General features: G+C 68.0%; 2 protein-coding genes across 4 annotated transcripts; both read right to left on the minus strand.

The window, feature by feature from the left end:
• Positions 1-6,886: 6,886 nt before the first annotated feature.
• Positions 6,887-8,033, minus strand: GP1BB (glycoprotein Ib platelet subunit beta). Its single transcript, XM_043489448.1, has 2 exons — positions 7,900-8,033; positions 6,887-7,697 (listed from the first exon to the last, which is right to left on the minus strand). Exons 1-2 carry the CDS (start codon positions 7,907-7,909, stop codon positions 7,096-7,098), a joined length of 612 nt encoding a protein of 203 aa, XP_043345383.1. The 5' UTR covers positions 7,910-8,033; the 3' UTR covers positions 6,887-7,095.
• Positions 8,034-8,152: 119 nt separating this feature from the next.
• Positions 8,153-15,995, minus strand: SEPTIN5 (septin 5). 3 transcript variants are annotated; one of them, XM_043489417.1, is made up of 13 exons: positions 15,853-15,957; positions 15,697-15,707; positions 15,054-15,107; positions 11,700-11,796; positions 11,519-11,605; positions 11,196-11,319; positions 10,985-11,119; positions 10,764-10,881; positions 10,572-10,673; positions 10,017-10,113; positions 9,797-9,932; positions 9,582-9,684; positions 8,153-9,122 (listed from the first exon to the last, which is right to left on the minus strand). In XM_043489417.1, exons 1-13 carry the CDS (start codon positions 15,893-15,895, stop codon positions 9,066-9,068), a joined length of 1,164 nt encoding a protein of 387 aa, XP_043345352.1. In that variant the 5' UTR covers positions 15,896-15,957; the 3' UTR covers positions 8,153-9,065. The 3 variants fall into 3 exon arrangements, with proteins under 3 accessions (XP_043345352.1, XP_043345370.1, XP_043345362.1); XM_043489435.1 differs by lacking the exon at positions 15,054-15,107 and having other exon boundaries at positions 15,853-15,995; XM_043489427.1 differs by lacking the exons at positions 15,054-15,107; positions 15,697-15,707; positions 15,853-15,957 and adding an exon at positions 12,381-12,518.
• Between the last annotated feature and the right edge of the window lie 1,247 nt (positions 15,996-17,242).

The following is a 17,242-nucleotide window of genomic DNA, read 5'->3' on the forward strand; positions in this document are numbered from 1 at the left end:
TGGTGGCGTCGCGGGCCCCACCTGCTCCGGGTCTGTCGCGGGCGCCCCTCCGGTGGGCACGGGGCACGGGCGGGCGTGCTAGGACAGGCGGCTCTCAGGGCCCTGCCCGCCAGCCCTGCCCAGACAGAAGCCCGTCCTGAGGACCTGTTGGAATTCTTCAAGAGCATCTTTAAACAAACAAAGCCCAGAGAAAAGCAAACGCCCCAACACAAACCACATCAAAATAGACTCTGCATAGACGCACCGTCGCCCACGGGGGCCGGCAGAGGCCAAGGGGGCGGACTGCCCAGGTGACAGGCACGCTGCCGGGACCCCCAGCCCCAGGCTGCAACCCCCTTCAGGGTGGGTGTGCTGGGCGGGAGAAGGGGTGCCATGGGAACCCTCTACCTCCCCTGGGGTCTGCACCCCTGCTCCCCGGGGAGGCCAGCAGGCAAAGCTCGGGGAACCCCTCCAGCCCCCACCTGTGAGGGCCCCCGTGGGCCTGGCACAGTGGCACGGGGCACAGACAGCAGCGCCTGGGCCGGGGATGCTCTTCGCTGGGCGGAGGTCTGAGGACCAAGGCGTGGCACCCCAGCCTGCCCCGCCGGCGGCCTCTGGTCAGGGGTGCCCACGAGTGGGAACGTGAGCAGGAATGAATGAGGTGGGAGGCGCTCCCAGGGCGCCTGTGCTCCCACACTCTCCTCCAGACTGAGACCCTCTCTGCCCCCACCTCCACACGCTGGCTTGGGGCTCAGGGGTGGTGGTTCTGAGCGTCCAAGGGACTGTCTGCGTGACAAGGCCCAGGCCAGCCCCCGGGACACTCGGGGCCTCTCTCGGGCACAGAATTCCCAGATCACCAAAGGTCTTATGAGACAAGGAAGCCCCCATCCCCACACCCACCCCTTTGAAACAAGCCAGGAAAGATGTCATGGTGAATGTCTGCGGGCTTACCTGTGTACAGGTGGCCTTATCTCTGCCGCCTGCGCCCGGTGGGGCATTTGAAGGACACACGCCCAGAGCGGGCACTGCCAAGATCAGGCTGTGGGCCCCCTGCAGGTCCCGGGAGCATAGTGACCCCAGAGGGTGCTTGCACCTGTGGCAGGGACACCTGGCCCATCTCTCAGCACTCTTTGTCTCGCTGGCCCTCAGCAGCTGGCGCGGCGGGGACAGGAAACCCAGATGGAGGGAGGGACAGACAGCATTTCCCCTGGGGCAGAGGGGACCCTGGAGGCTGTGCTGGGGAGGCCGCTGACCCCCAGTTCCTGTGGGCCAGCCTGGGGTCTCCTGGTGTGACAGGATGTCTCCCTGCAGACATTTCCTGTCTGCAGACAGAGACGATGAGGGCAGTGAGGGTGTGCATCCAGCGGAGACAGCCCGGGTGCACACAGCACCAGGTGAGGACGCCGAGTGTACACAGCCCGGGTGCAGACAGGCCGGGTGTAGACAGCTCTGGATACACACAGGCCCAGTGTAGACAGCCCGGGTGTAGACAGCACTGGATACACACAGGCCCAGTGTAGACAGCCCGGGTGTAGACAGCACTGGATACACACAGGCCCAGTGTACACAGCCCGGGTGTAGACAGTCCAGGTGCAGACAGCACTGGATACACACAAGCCCAGTGTAGACATCCCAGGTGTAGACAGCACTGGATACACACAGGCCCAGTGTAGACATTCCGGGTGTAGACAGCACTGGATACACACAGGCCCAGTGTAGACATTCCGGGTGTAGACAGCACTGGATACACACAGGCCCAGTGTAGACAGCCCGGGTGTAGACAGCACTGGATACACACAGGCCCAGTGTACACAGCCCGGGTGTAGACAGCACTGGATACACACAGGCCCAGTGTAGACATCCCGGGTGTAGACAGCACTGGATACACACAGGCCCAGTGTACACAGCCCGGGTGTAAACCCGCACTGGATACACACGGCCCAGTGTAGACATTCCCGGGTGAGACGCAGCTGATACACACAGGCCCAGTGTAGATCATTCCGGGTGTAAGACAGCACTGGATACACACAGGCCCAAGTGCTAGACAGCCCAGGTGTAAAGACAGCAAGCTGGATACACACGGCCCAGTGTACACAGCCCCGGGTGTAGACAGCACTGGATACACCACAGGCCCAAGTGTACCAGCCCGGGTGTAGCGAACAGCACTGGATTACACCAAGGCCCAGTGTCAAACAGCCCGGGTGTAGACAGCCACTGGATACACACAGGCCCAGTGTAGACATCACGTGTAGACAGCACTGGATACACACAGGCCCCAGTTGTACCAGCCCCGGGTGTAGCAGCAACTGGATACACCACAGGCCCAGGTAGACCATCCCGGTGTAAGACAGCACTGGATACACACAAGGCCCAGTGTAACACAGCCCGGGTGTAGACAGCACTGTACACACACGGCCCAGGTAAGACATCCCGGGTGACAGCACTGATACACACGGCCCAAGTTGTACAAGCCCAGGGTGTAGACAAGCACTGGGATACACACAGGCCCCATTGTGTAAGACATCTCCGGTGGTAGACAGCACTGGAATACACAACAGGCCCCAGTGACACAGCCCGGTGTAGACAGCACTGATACACACAGCCCAGTGTAACATCAGCCCGGGTGTAGACAGCCCGGGTGCAGACAGCACTGGATACACACAGGCCCAGTGTAGACATCTCAGGTGTAGACAGCACTGGATACACACAGGCCCAGTGTACACAGCCCGGGTGTAGACAGCCCGGGTGCAGACAGCACTGGATACACACAGGCCCAGTGTAGACATCCCAGGTGTAGACAGCACTGGATACACACAGGCCCAGTGTACACAGCCCGGGTGCAGACAGCACTGGATACACACAGGCCCAGTGTACACAGCCCGGGTGCAGACAGCCTGGGTGCAGACAGCACTGGATACACACAGGCCCAGTGTAGACATCCCAGGTGTAGACAGCACTGGATACACACAGGCCCAGTGTAGACATCCCAGGTGTAGACAGCACTGGATACACACAGGCCCAGTGTAGACATCCCGGGTGTAGACAGCACTGGATACACACAGGCCCAGTGTACACAGCCCGGGTGTAGACAGCACTGGATACACACAGGCCCAGTGTACACAGCCCGGGTGCAGACAGCACTGGATACACACAGGCCCAGTGTACACAGCCCGGGTGCAGACAGCCCAGGGCTGGTGACTGTGTTGCAGAGAGCCGGGCAGGGGACTCTGCCAAGGACAGTTAAAGGACAGAGGGATACAGCCAGGGCTGGGCCCAGTCAGCAGGGCCAGGGACCCCACAGACCCCCTCAGCCTCGGGGGGAGCTGGCAAGAGCCTCCCACTGATTTACGGTCACCCCGGGGGAGGGAGTTGCGGCTGCGGAGGCCTTGTTCTTGCTCCCCCCTCCCCCTCGTTGGGGGTCAGCAGGCTGGGGTGGGGCGGTTCTCAGCTGGTTTCCAGATGGGCTGGTGGAAAGGCGCCTGGAGGGGAGCCCGGGGTGGGGGGTGTCGGTAAAGGGACCCGGCGGTCAGTGGGCGGCTGGACCTGCTTTGTCTCTGCGGTCGGTTGTCTCACGGCTCTAGGCCAGTCTCTGTCACACGGAGCTCCCCCTTCCCCACGACCGCCCGGGTGGGTGGGGGTGGGCTCTGGTGATTTATCACCCGCTGCCTGTCCTCCATCGGAAACGCCGGGGGTGGGCGCAGACGGTGCGCTGAGCTATGGGCCCCCAGGGCCCCGCCACCCACACCAATGTTGTTGCTCCGTCTGGGCGGCAGGCCCACCCCCAGCACGGCCAGGGCCTGGCCCCCAGCCCTTCCTGGGGCCTCGTACGCGGGGCCCTCGGAGCTTGGGCCCAGCGGGCGGCGGGTCTCTCCGCAGGCTGCAGGGGCCGCGGGGACAGCGCTCCACCGCCGGCCTGGTCGGGGTGCCCCTCTCCCTGGGCACCCAGCGGGCGGCGAGGCCAGCCTTTCACCGCCCCCTCCGCGGGCCCCCCGCAGCCCCCGCCTGCGCTCCGGCGCACACAGCAGGGGCCGAGCCAAAGAGCGGCGGAGACGGCCGCGCTGCGGGCTCACTGGGCTGAGTCCCGGGCCACTGCTGCCCGGCGGAAGAAGCCCCTTTTCTTCCCGCGACCGCGACCGGCTGTCGATGCGGGGCGGTGGAGGGGGGCGCCCTCGTCCCCCGCCCCGCCCGCACCGGAGCGCCCTGCGGACCCTGGGGCCGCCCCAGCTAGTGCACGCAGTTCTGCTCTGCGCCCCGCGCCCCTCCGCCCCCCGCGCCGCTCCATTCCCTCCGCAACCCCGCAGCCCCCCGCGCCCCTCCAATCCCCCCGCACCCCTCCGCCCCACCCCAACCCCGCCGCGCCCCTCCGTCTCCGCGCCCCTCTAATGCCCCTGCACCCCTCCGTCCCCGCGCCCCTCTAATGCCCCGCGCCCCTCCGTCCCCGCGCCCCTCTAATGCCCCGCGCCGTCCTCTGCCCAGTGCGCCCCGCGCGGGCCATTCGGCAGGTCACGAGCGCCCTCTGCTGCCGGGCTGAGGCCGCGCTCCGGGGAGGACCGGCCGCGGCATCTGCATTTTTCAGGGACCAAAACAACGAGGTTCCGCGCGCTGGTCAGGGCTGTGTCCGCCTGGGCCGCCTCCTGGCCTTGCAGGGACTCGGCTCTCTAGGCACCCCCTCGGTCGTGCTTCAGTCGCCAGGATGTGGCTGGAGCGTCGGGCTGGCCTCGGGCTGGTGCGCCACGTGTCCCAGCAGGGCAGGCCCGGACTTAGGGCGTGGAGGCCTTGGATACTCTGGACAGAGTGGCAGCAGGAGGCTTGGGCCTGCCCCGAGAGGAGCCCGGCCTTGGCCTGAGGCTGGTGTTCCTGGGACTCATCACTGCCCGCCACCCTGCGAAGCTGGGGACCAGTGTGGTCAGAGGACTGGAGCTGCAGGTCAAGGGGCCGGGAACTGCCTGCCTGGGAGCTGCAGGCATGAGGGGCTGGCGGGGCTATTCCCATCTGGATGGAGTCTGAGCCCCAGGGGGGACCAGCCTGTCAGTGGGGAAGGGACCCTGGGGCAGGTGGAGGGGCTACGCTCCCCCCTGCTCTGGGCTGGTCAGGGTTCCCAGCTGGGACCACTCCCCTTCGCCACACCTTGGAGGCTGCGGCCCCAGGGTCTGTGTGTGGAGCGTCAGCTGAGGGTCAGGGCTGGCAGCACCCGGTGGTCAGTACCTTGGCTGGAGCCCCTAGAAATCACGGGGAACTGGCAGGAGGGTGGGATGAACCCGGAGTAACTACAGGGTTCTGCTGCCCTGTCGTCCGAGGGGGAAGTTCTTCCTTGGATCTGACCACACCATGATGCCGGCCTTTTCCTCCATCAGGAGATCCAGCATTCTGCAGCTCCCGGCCTCCAGGACCCCCATACCCAGCCCCTCAGCAGGACACTGGCCAGGAAGCTGGACTCCTGCTCACCCCTGGTCACCCCCAGTTCCTGCTGGGACCTGTCCCACAGCCCAAGGAGGCCTCCCTGTCTTAGCTTGGAGTCACCTAGGACCCCCAAGCTCCTTTCTCTGGGCCCTGCATTTGCCCCCCAGAGGCCTCAGCAAGGAGAGGGGATCCCCGGGGCCTGTCTCAGCTCTGCTCCCAGGGCAGCCATGGAGAAACCTCTGGGGCCCAGCAGAGAGACCCTACTTGGAATCAGGTTTTCTGCTGTGGAAAGGGGTGACACCCTGTTCCTGCACTGCACTGGGTCTGAGTTTAGGGGGTGGTCTGTGTACCTTGCTGCAACGACTATTACCTCTGACCCCCACCAGGGCTCCAGGCCACTCCCTGGGGGCCAGGGGGCATTTCTTTGTGCAGAAGGGGCCGCTGTCCCAGATCTGGTGATAAGTCTGGATGAACAGCGGACAGTCAGCTGCAGCCCACAATGGGCCGGATGCCATGCACCTGCCCACAAAGGAGGGAGTGGCTCCTGCCTCACGTCCCACCGGCAGCCCTGAGATAGCATCGGCCCGGCCGGAGGGCCATCCGTCTTGTCCCACAAAGGCTGAGACAAAGACTGTGTCAGTGGCAGCCTCCCCGACCGGGTCAGCGGGGCCAGGGGCCTTCCTGGGCCAGGCAGCCAGGGCTCAGGCCCCAGGCTCCTCATCAGCGGCCTTCATTGTTCACAGGGCCAGACGGGTGGGGGCCACACCTAGAGCGGAAGTGAGGAAAGCATTGCCCTCTCTCTGAGGCCGCCAGGCCCAGCTTAGCAGCCTGAGCCACACTGGGGCACGTACTCAGGATTTTCCAGGCCCTGGTGGCTCAGCCTGGATCCAGGGCTGGGACGGGGAAGACCAGGGCCTGAGAAGCAGTCAGGGGTACCTTCCTGCAGGAGGTGGCAGCCAGGTGGAGGACACAATTCAGAGACCCTGCAACCCCCTGTGCCTCCTCACCCCTGCAAGGAACTTCTGTGGACCCCAGCTTGCAAGGCTCACCCCCTCCTCACCTGCTCTCCAGACCTTCTCACTCAAATGCCCAGGAAGGTGCCGCTGGGGCCCCCGACCGCCCTCACCATCCCTGGTCCAACACACTCCTGATGTTTTGGGGCACCTCACACCCTGAACCATCCTTGGAGCCACTTGGCAGACCCACCCTGGCACCCAGAAACCTCCACTCTGAGCATGTGCTTTCAGCACAGGCACCGCTCATGGGGTTCCCACTGTCCCCACACTGTCCTCACCCCCACCCCCCAAGGTGGGCACTGTCCTTCCAACCCGTCCATACCTCCCCACTTGAACTTTGGGGAGAGTCCGGGGGCGGGCAAGTTCGCTTGCTGACCCCCGTGCCCCCGCCAGGAGGTGATTTGGGGTGTATGAACTGCCATGTGGGAACCAACCCTGGGAGCTCTTTCTGGGTTTGGGAAGGGGATTCTGCGTCAAACGGTGCAGATCGGTCAGATGGGGAGCAGGGTTTATTGGCACTGCAGATAGCATGGAGGGCTCCACGGGCCTGGGCAGCGCCTTCCTCCAGGCCCTCCTCGGTCCAGGTCCAGGGCGTAGGTGCGTGTGGCCAGCGGTGCGCGCAGCAGTCGGGCCCCTGAGGGGAGGCAGGTCTGGGAGATGGTGAAGACAGGGGTAGGGGGGCCGGCCGCACGGTTCAGCGTCAGTCGCTCGGCTCGGGGGTCGCGCGCTCGGCGGCCAGCGGGGCGCTCAGCGGCCTCCGGCCGGTGGCGCGAGCGCGCAGGCTCCGCAGGCGGCACAGCAGCAGCGCCAGCAGCAGCGCGTGCAGCAGCCCGAGGACGAGCAGCAGGAGCTGCGCCGCCAGCGCCCCGCGGCAGAGCGCGCCGGGCAGGCAGGTGGCGCGCAGCTCGTCCTCCGCCAGGTAGGGCAGCAGGCGGCCCCGCAGCGCGGGGGGCGCGGCGCAGCGCAGGTCGCGGTAGGGCTCGCGCTCGGGCCGGCCAGCCAGCCAGGCCCGCAGCGGCAGCAGGTGGCAGTCGCAGCGCCAGGGGTTGGCGCCCAGGTGTGCGCTGCGCAGCACCGGCAGCGCGTCCAGCAGCCCCGGCGGCAGCGCCGTCAGGTTGTTGCCGGTCAGCACCAGCTCGGTCGTGTCCGGCGGGAAGGCGGCCGGCAGCGAGGCCCATGTCAGCCCGCGGCGCCCGCAGTCCACGCGCGTCCCCGCGCAGCGACATGGGGCGGGACAACCTGCGGCCGGGCGGCCCGGCGGCGCGAGCAGCAGAAGCAGCAGGCTCAGCGCCCCGCGCGGCCCTGGAAGGGAAGCACCGCGGTGAGCCCGGCCCGCGGGGTCCCGGGCGGGATCGCCACCGCCCGCGAGCCTTTCCACCCGCCTGCCGGCTGGAAGGGTCCTCCAGGTCTGCCCCGAACCGCTCTGACTGAAGCCCAGAGGACCGAGAGCCTCCCCGCCGGATGTCATCGGGGAGCGCGCGGCCCGGGCAGACCCCAGACTCACCGAAGCCCATGGCGAGAGGTCGGCGACTGGGCGAGCTCTGGAGCACCAGGCGGCGGTCGCAGGACCGGGCGATAAGGCCGCCCCGCCCCTGCCCGGCCCTGGCGCGCCCGCCGAACTGACCACAACGCGGCCACCCCGCCAGAAATAACCCCGAGGCCGAGCCGCCGGCACAGATAGAGCGCTATCCAGGCCACCGGCCGACCGGGTTTCCGGCCCCTCGCTCCTGGGGCGCACAGACCACTCGGACACCCTCTTCGACGTTCACCAACATTGTTCCCCTGTCACCAGGACAGGGCTCAGCATTCACAACGGAACACACTGGAGAATGGGGCGCGGAGCCAGGGGTCATGCGGGTGGAGGGACAGGGACCAGGGACTCGGGAACCCAGGGCTACAGTGCTGCTGGGGAGAGCGGGCCTTCCGCCACCGATGGGCAAACGGTGGTGGGCCAGGGACAAGGATGGCCAGTTTGCCGACCACCCGCTGCTCCTGGAGCCCCCCGGGGCCAGGCCAGGCCGTGGGGGAGGGGCTCGGGCATTCACAGTGAAGCCCAGCCACGTTACTGTCCCCAGCAGCCAGCTGACCTCATTAGGTCTAGACAGAGCCTAATCCCTTCCGCTCCCAACCTGTGCGCAGAGGTGCCTGGAGAATGGGGGAAGGGGTAAGAAAGACCCAGCCCACGGGGGCCCAAAGGGAGGCTCCGAATCGGGAAACAGGCCAGGGTTCTGGGGATCAGGCTCCCACCCCACCTCCACTCTGCCTTGGTTCTCCTGTCCATGTAAGTAGGGCCTGGAGTCAGTGCAGTGACCTTCCAGTTGGGGGCAGATTTCAGAAGTCACCACCCAACTTAGATCCAGCGGCCCAAGGCCAGAGAGGGCTGTATGTGGGGGGCCCCACCGTCCAGGCCCCTGGGAAGCAGATACAAACGAGGGGAGGGGCCGATGCTGAGAATAAATTAGGGTTGGCTGGGGGCTGTGACCCAGCGTCTCTGAGAACAGGAGGGAAAAAAACCAGGTCTGGGCCACTCTGGGGTGGGGGGGTCGCGCCAGGGCCTATGGGCGATCCAGACGAATCCGGCGTCGAGTCCAGGCCTGTCAGGGTCCAGGGGTGGGAAGGGCCAGCCTGGAAACCGGCAGGATAGTCATGGCACGTGGGGCTGCGGCGGGGTCACTGGTCCTGCATCTGCTGCTTCATTTTCTGCAGCATCTCTTGCATCCGCCTTAGCTGGGAGGGGGCAGGAGCGACAGGGGGCAGCGTGACCGAGCGGTGGGTGGGGCCTGCCCTGCACCCAACCTGGCTCCGCCTCCACTTCCCGCCCTCCCAGCCTGGCTCCTCCCCTCTCCCCACCCACTCGGACTGGCTCCGCCTCGCCCCGCCCACCCAGCCTGATTCCGCCCTCACTCCCCGCCCACCAGCCTGGCTCCGCCCCGCCCACCCAGCCTGGCTCCTCCCCTCTCCCCGCCCACTCGGACGGGCTCCGCCCCGCCCCGCCCACCCAGCCTGATTCCGCCCTCACGCCCCCGCCCACCCAGCCTGGCTCCGCCCCTCTCCCCGCCCACTCGGACTGGCTCCGCCTCTCCCTGCCCACCCAGCCTGATTTCGCCCTCACTCCCCGCCCACCCAGCCTGGCTCTGCCCCACTCCCCGCCCACCCAACCTGGCTCCGCCCCCACTCCCCGCCCACCTCCTCATCTTTCATCCTGATGAGCTTTTCAGTCTCAGCGTCGGGCGTGGGCAGCGGCAGGATGGGTATTGGGCTTTCCATGCGGCTGTCTTGCGTCAGCTTGCTGCAGGGTGGACAGCGGGGACAGGCTGCTGGGGCCCGGGATGACCCTCGACACCAGCGCGGTCCTACAGCTCTCGCACCTCTGGGCGGGGCCGGGGGGGGGGGGCACGCACCTGGTCATCTGCTGGATGCAGTGTGCCCGGTAGTTCTCATAGTGCACGTCGCAGGTCACGTCCTTGAGGTCGTGCATGTGCGTGCGGATCAGCATGTTGCGAAGCTTCACGAAGTCGCAGTGCGCCTGGTTCTCCACTGCGGGCAGGGGTGGCCGGTGAGTGGGCCGCCGGCCTGGGGGAGCCTTCCCACCCTAAGGCTGTGCCCCAGGCCTGGACTCACCCTCCACGATCCCCCACGGGTACAGACGCCCCCGGACCCGCTGCCCCTTGGCCTCCACCACCGTGTTGCTGCCGATAACAGCGAAAGGTGCGCTCTCCTGGGGGGGGGGGGGGGCAGGTGCAAGGGCTCATGCCCAGTTAGTATGGGCATGAGGTGCAGTGCAAGAGGGGCCTGGGCACATTGCACCTGGTCTGCCTCTCCAGTATCCCCAACAACAACCTCTCCCCAAAGAGATCCTTTCGTCCCCGCCTCGGGCCTCTCTGTTGCCAGCTGAAGCCAGAGCTGGTGCCACTTACATGGAGGGCTTCTGCTGGGCTGTGCCCAGTCAGATGTACCCTCCCCACATGGTACCCCTCCCCCTCCTTCCCCAGAGCGGAGCCCGTGCCGCCTGTTAGTGGGGTGAAGGGCCCACCCTGGTCCTGGCCCAGTGGCCACTCGTCCCCAGCTTGGCTTTTCCTGGGGCTACAAGGGCCCCAGGTCAGAGCAGGGCCCCAGCCCTCCTCTAGACCCGGTGTACAGTGGCCTCTGGGGTCCCCCCAAGTGCTGCAGGCTCACCTTCAGTTCCCGATCCTGCTGCTTGAAGTCCTCATCCTCATCCGAGTCACACTCAGGAAACTGGTACACGTGGATCCCAAACTTGTCAATCTCCTCCCGGATCTGCAGCCAGTGAGGGCTGTCAGGGGAGGAGCCGGTGGCCTCAGTCCCCCCCCAAGCCCCGCGCGGAGCCCCCCAGCCCCGCAGGCTCACCCGCTCTTTCAGCTTGCGGATCTCCCCGGGGACAAGACAGTCGGCCTTGGCAATGAGGGGCACGATGTTCACCTTCTCATGCAGGGCCTTCATGAAGCCCACGTCCACCGGCCGCAGCCTGTGAGGGGGGCCAGGGTGAGGGGCTTGTGGGGTGGGAGTGGCGGGAGGGGGTGCCCAAGGAACAGGCAGGCCGGGCCCCCTGGCCCAGGGCAGCCACCTACCCGTGCCCAAAAGGGGAGATGAAGTACAGGCAGCAGTGCACACGGTTGTCCTGGATGTTCTTGCGGTTGAGGCCGCTCTCGTCCCGGAAATACTGCTCAAACTGCTGGTCCACATAGTCGGTGATGGGCTTCCAGCTGGGGGTAGGGGGGCACATGAGGCCAGCCGGGCTGGGAGCCAGGGGCTGGGGCAGCCTGGGCAAGCCTTCCTCACCACTCAGAGTTGTTGACGGCATCCCCAAAGCCTGGTGTGTCCACGATGGTGAGCTTCAGCTTCACTCCCTTCTCTTCAATGTCCACCGTGTGCTTTAGGATCTCAACCGTCTGGCTGATGCGTTCTGGGGCCGGGGGCGGGGGGTGGTGGTGGTTTAGAGTGGCCTCTGCGGCCCTGACTCCCACCCCGGGGCAACTCAGACCCTCCCAGGTTACGTGGCCTGGTGGTGGTCTGGACCCACGCTTCAGGGAGAGAGGATCGGGGCTGGACCTGGAAGGGGCCCTCAAAAGTGTCACCCAGCAGGGGGCGTGGGGGCCACTCACCCTCAGCACTCAGCAGTTTCCGCTCCTTGTAGAGGTCGGTCAGGAAGAGGCTGTGGACCAGTGTGGACTTCCCCAGGCCTGACTCCCCTGCCCACAGATGCAGTGGGGAGGTCAGGTCCCAGGCCCCAGATGGAGCCTGGCTGCCCATGCCCCTGCCCGCCCTGGGGCCCGGCGCACTCACCGGCCACCATGAGCGTGAAGTCGAAGCCCTTCTTCACGGACTTGCGGTGCACTTGGTTAGGCAGCGTGGCAAAGCCCACGTACTGCTTGTCGATGTCCTGGACAGGGGTGGGGCAGGTCAGGGGCACGCTCGGGTTCCCAGGGCAGCCCCGGGCCCTGCCCCTACAGAGTTCAGGCCAGGGGGGCAGCAGGGCAGGGTCCCCTGGGGAAGGGGCATCTCAGTGGCAGCAGCGGGCGAGGGCCTGTGGGCAAAGGCCCCCCGAGGTGGAAGGCGGGTGGGCATGGAGGGTGGTGGTGCCTCCAAGGGCTTCACAGAGACCGAGTCTGTGCCCGAGCGGGGCAACAGGCACATCCAGTGAGGCCAGTGTCCTTGGGTGGGGGGCAGAGGGCACCAGGACCTGGACGCCTCAGACATGCCCAAGGTCCTCCAAAGCTGGAGAGGCCCCCGCCTCAATACTCACCCCTCCGCGAAAGTGGGGGGTGGGAGGCCCCATCTGGCCCTGATCCAGCCGCGGAGGCGGACGGTAGAGCTGGGGCTATTTATAGACAGCAGCCCCCGGCCTCCCCGCGGTCCCCAGCGCCCAACTCAGGACCCCAGGGCCCTGCGGCCCGTCATATCCCCAGTCCCGGCACCGGGGTGGGCGCGCGCTGACCCACTTTCCACGCCCCGCTCCACACACACCTTGAGCCGCCTCTGGGCCTGGGTCCGCGGCGATAGCAGCGGCTCCACCAGGCGGTCCTGGGGTGCTGCCAGCGAGTCCATCCCCGCCAGCCTGGGACCGTGCGGGCCGCGCTGGGGCCCAGAGGGTCAGGCCCGCCCGCCGCCAGGCGTGTTCTCGCCCCCGGGGCGCACGGACGCGGGCACCGGGGCCCTGGGCGGGGTGGTGCTCACGCGATGCGCGACCCCGAGGCCGCCCTCGAGCCGCGGGTCCGGCCCCAGACGGCCCGCCCCAGGCACAAGCGGGTCCCTGCGCCTGACGGGAGCGCGCGGTCTCCGGGAGACGGTCGCCTGGAAATGAGGCCGCGCGGGCGGAGCCACCGGAGCGGAGGAGGGCAGGGCCCAGCCCGGCGGGCGGGCGGGCGGCTGCGCGCGGAGCGGCGCGGCTCGGGCCGTCAGCCCCGCGACTGCACGGCGGGGGCCGGTCCACGGCGGGTCCGCGCCGCCGCGCCCGCCGCCAGAGGGAGCCCCATCCGCGCGCTCCCGCCCGGCCCCCCCGAAACTCCTCACAGACGCACCCCTCCCTGCGCGGTCCGCCCCCCCCCCCATGTGGCCGGAGAATGTTTATGCCGCTGCCGCGGAGACCAGCGGGGAACCTGCGAGGGCAGAGCCCCGCTCCCCACCCAGGCCCGCATCGGGCGAGAGGGGGCGGTCAGAGCCCGAGATGCCCGCCCCCGATCCCCTCTGCAAACGCGGAAGCTGTGGCCCGTGGGTGGCTCCCCACACCCGCCGGCCAGCCCTGCTGGCCACACAGCCGCTGCCAGCCGAGGAGGGCTGACGGAGCGGACCCCTCACAGGGGTCTGTCAGGGGGCACTCTGTCTGAGCTTCCACCCTGCCCTCACCCCCAGGGCTGGGCAATAGGGGGCCTGGGGGACTCCAGCCAGCTCTGGCCTCTCGCCTGTGCTGTGATGCCAGGGACCAAGGGGGTCTCCCGAGCCCACAAACCCGGCCTTGCCCCCACCCTGCAGGCCCCCACCAGAATCTGAACAGACCAGACCAATGGGAAGGAGCTGGACATCCAAAGAGGTGGACACACTCTGAACTCTGTCAGTAGGGCCGGAATGCCCCCATATCCCTACCCGCCCTCCCTTCCTGGCTCCCGGCTCAAGGGGCCTCTGTCCCCCCGTCCAGGCCAGAGCTGCTGCCATGGGGCCTGGAGGCCGCTGGCACCTGGGGAGGAGGGGTGGGTCCACTGCTGGGAACAGGGGTGCCTTTCATCCAAGAGGATGGTGGGGGGAGCCACAAGCCGCAGCCCGGCCCCCCGCCCTGGTTCTGAGAAAGCATCCGCCATGTGGACCTGTGGGGGGCCTCTGGGCTGAGTATCCCCCCGCCTCCAACCCCGGGCACCACCTTAGACCCGGCTCCTAGGCCCAGCTCCCGGCGGGTGGACAAGCCGACGTCTCGGGCCTGGGGCGCCTCCGAGGACAGAGCCGGGCCTGGCCTCAGCGCCCACAGCCTGGGGCCTGAAGGATGCACTGCACAGACAGCCTCGGTTTGCCTGCTGGTAAGGCACAGCCTCAGGAGGCCCAGGACAGGGGACAAGCCCAGCCGCTGCCGACCCAGCCCGCATCCCACCTCACCCGCACAGGGCTGGGGATTCCCTGGGGGTCCCCAAGGAGCGGGCCCTGACACCCACTTTGTCTGGTCCCCGAGGCACAACAGACACTGATGAGGACTCCTGGAGTCGCAGACACGCCGCGCCCACCTCCTCCCCACCGCCTGCTGCCTGACGCTCTCGAGGTGTTTTCATTCTTAGAATCTCCCCGTCAGCTCCAGGGACAGGAGCCAGAGCCAGTGGAGCCACCACGTCCACTGAGACAGGGTGCAGTGGGGAGGGCACAGAGGAGCACCAGAGTCCCCCACCCCGTGCCTGAGATGGTGGGCACAGAGGGGTCCACAGAGCCCCCTCTTTCCTGGAGGGGTGACAGGCTGAGGCTCAGAACACCAACAATGGAACAGTGAAGACCCATGGGGAGCCTGCCCCAAACGCCTGGCTCCTGGCCCCCATCTCGGGTTACCCTACACCCCACCCGCATCACACCCTCTGCCTTGGGCCCCGGGGGGCAGGCATGGGTGAGGCCGGTCCTAGCTGAGCTCCAGGTGGGGCAGACACTGGCCCAGAGGGGCTGGAGCCCCAGCAGGGGACCCCGAGTGCCCATAGGCCTCGGAGCAGGGGGGGGCCGGTCTCCTGGGTCTTCCCCCTGTCTGTCCCTGAACAATGGCGGGTTGGCCGGCTGGCCTTGCGTCTCCTGCATTGTTCGACCAGCAGAACAAGCAGGCAGCTCCCGGCCCCGGCTCCCCGGGGAGACCCTCGCTGGCAGGGTGAGGATGACAGGCCCCTCCCCACGAGCCTCGCCCAAGGCACAGCCGGCGACTCCCAGCCCCCACCCCACCTGCCGGGCCGCTCCGCCCGCCTGCCACACCTGGGCCAATACTGGGGTTCCACCCAGGGTGTGAACCCCCATCCCTGACGAGGGCTGCCAAGGCCATCCTGGTGCCCAAGTCGGGCCTTCCTGTTCTGCCCTAAACACGGCTGCGCTCAAGCAAAGAGACCTCAGCCAGCGGGGCTGTCCCAGGGCCCCAAGCTCCGCCCTGGCACCCCCCTCCATGGGGTCTCCGCGACATTTAAACCTTACCTCAGCCAGTTTCACGGTGGGTGTCCAGGCGGCCTCCTGCCCAGCACTGTCCACCTGGAGGGTGGGGTCCAGGCCGGCCCCTGGGTGAACCCGTTTGTGCCCTTAGGTCAGAAGACCTAAGCTGGGCAGGGGGATGACTGAGACCCGGCCCTGGAGACTCCCAGTCTGGGGAAGAGGCCCCAGGTCAGCCCACTCACGTCACTCAGTGGGAAGAGGATGCAGAGAAGCTGGGTGGGGTGGCCGGAGCAGCCGTCCGCGCTCTCCGTGTGGGGCCGCTCCGGGACAGCCCTGGCTGCTGGACGCAGACCCCTCCCTCCGCCCATGGCCTTCCGTGACCAGGGGCTCCCTGGGGACCCCCAGCACGCGGTCTCGGGCCAGTTCAACAAGGAGAGGCCGGCGCTGGACCAGTGGGAGGGGGCACCCGGCCCATCCCCCATCGGGGAGGGGCGCCCGCCCCTGCAGGCCAGGGTCAGGATCTAGGACCCAGGCACAGCGCCCCCTCCGCCCCGCAGCACCCGGCTGACGATCGGCTATCGCGACAGGGCGGGATGACGGCGGGCGGGGGCGGGGTCGCGCCGGGGCGCCGCGGTGTTGTTGGCACAATGGGTGACAGCGGGCCGGGGGAGCGGCGGCGCACGCGTACCTGCTTGTCCTCTGCGGGTGCAGGTCGGGTCGGGGGTCGGGTCGGGGTCCAGGGCCGGCCGGCGGGCGGGAGAGAGACCGAGACACACGATGAGAGGCGCGCGGGCGGCGGGGACAAAGGCGCGCGAGCGCGCGGGCGGGAGGGCGCCGGGCTCACCTGGGGTCGCCAGCTTGCTCTTGTACCTCAGGCCTGTGCTCATGGTGGCCGCCGGGGGACGTGCGCGCGGGCGGGGCGGCGACGAGCCGAGGCCGAGGCCGGGCTGCGGGGTGACCGGCCCCTCCGCGCCGCCGCCCGCCCCGCCCGCGCGCCCGCCAGCCAATGGGCGCCCGCCGCGCCCACGCGCGACCCGGCGCGGCCGGCGGGGGCGGGGACCCGGGCGCCCCCACCTCCCCGCGCCCGAGGCCTGGGGCGACGCCCTCCCTTCCCTCCGGCCGGGCGCCGGGGCACCCGAGACCCGCGCTGCGCTTGGTCCCCGTGACCGTGGCCGCTGTCCACCCCCTCTCCTCCCTGCTTAGGGCCCCCGGCCTCCCAACACCGTCCCTGCCCGATCCCCTACCCAGACCCCCACCTCTGACTCCTCCACCCTCATGGGACCTCCGACCACACCTGACCTCTGATCATCCTTGGTGTGGCCCCCCCTGTAGAGCCCGCTCCCAGAGGCTCCGGCCTCATACATACTCTGCCACCACCCTCAGCAGGCAGGCTCTGCCCAGCTGAGGTCGGGGCATGCCCCCCCACCTCGTCAGGGTGGACGCCAGGGGCTTTGGCCTGCAGAGCCCCTCTCCTGGCCATGTCCGGGCGGAAAGCCTAATTGATGCCTGGCACGCGGCCAGCCCCGGCTCCTCTCCTGCAGCTGTTCGTGTCTGTAGCCGGCTCTGCACGTGCACACACCTGGGCAGTCGGTCCGCCCCAGTTCCAGGATGGTTGGTAAGGAACGAGCCGCCATCGACGGCTCCCACCGTCACCCCTGCATCCCCAGGCCCACCCCAGCACCCTGTGCTCTGCACACCCACAGGTGGACCTGCTGAGACCACCCTGAGAAGGGGCCCCCTGGGTACTGCGAAGGCAGGCCAGGGTCTGCACCCCACTTAGGCTGAGGTCTCCCCAGGCTGGGTGCCTGCTGTCTCTTTCGGTCACTGCCACACTCCCAGCGACACTGCCAGCTGCCCTCAGCCTGGACCTCCCGGGAGCGCCCCCCAGGAGTCTCGTCTGGGGCTCTCAGTCCCTCAGGGAGGGACGTGGGGCCTGTGGTCAGCAGCCCCCGAGGTGAGGGCCCCCGCACAGGCAGGAAGCCCCGTCCCGCCCCGATCTCCTGCGCCCTTGGGCCCTCTGCTGGCCTGTGGGCTCCGCCATCTCTGAGCGCTGGCGCTGGGCAGACTGTTCCCCTCTCACCTTCACTGCCGCCCGGCTGACCAGGGTCCCCTCCCCCAGGGCCTCCGCCTGGTCCAGCAGGAGGTGTGGGGCCAGTCCACCCCCCACCCCGCCCCAGGCCCTGGGGCCAGAGCGTTTGGAATACAGGACTTTCTTCGGCTCACAGATGACCTGA

This window comes from Cervus canadensis, chromosome 1, assembly GCF_019320065.1.
Source record: "Cervus canadensis isolate Bull #8, Minnesota chromosome 1, ASM1932006v1, whole genome shotgun sequence".
NCBI classification, from domain to species: domain Eukaryota; kingdom Metazoa; phylum Chordata; class Mammalia; order Artiodactyla; family Cervidae; genus Cervus; species Cervus canadensis.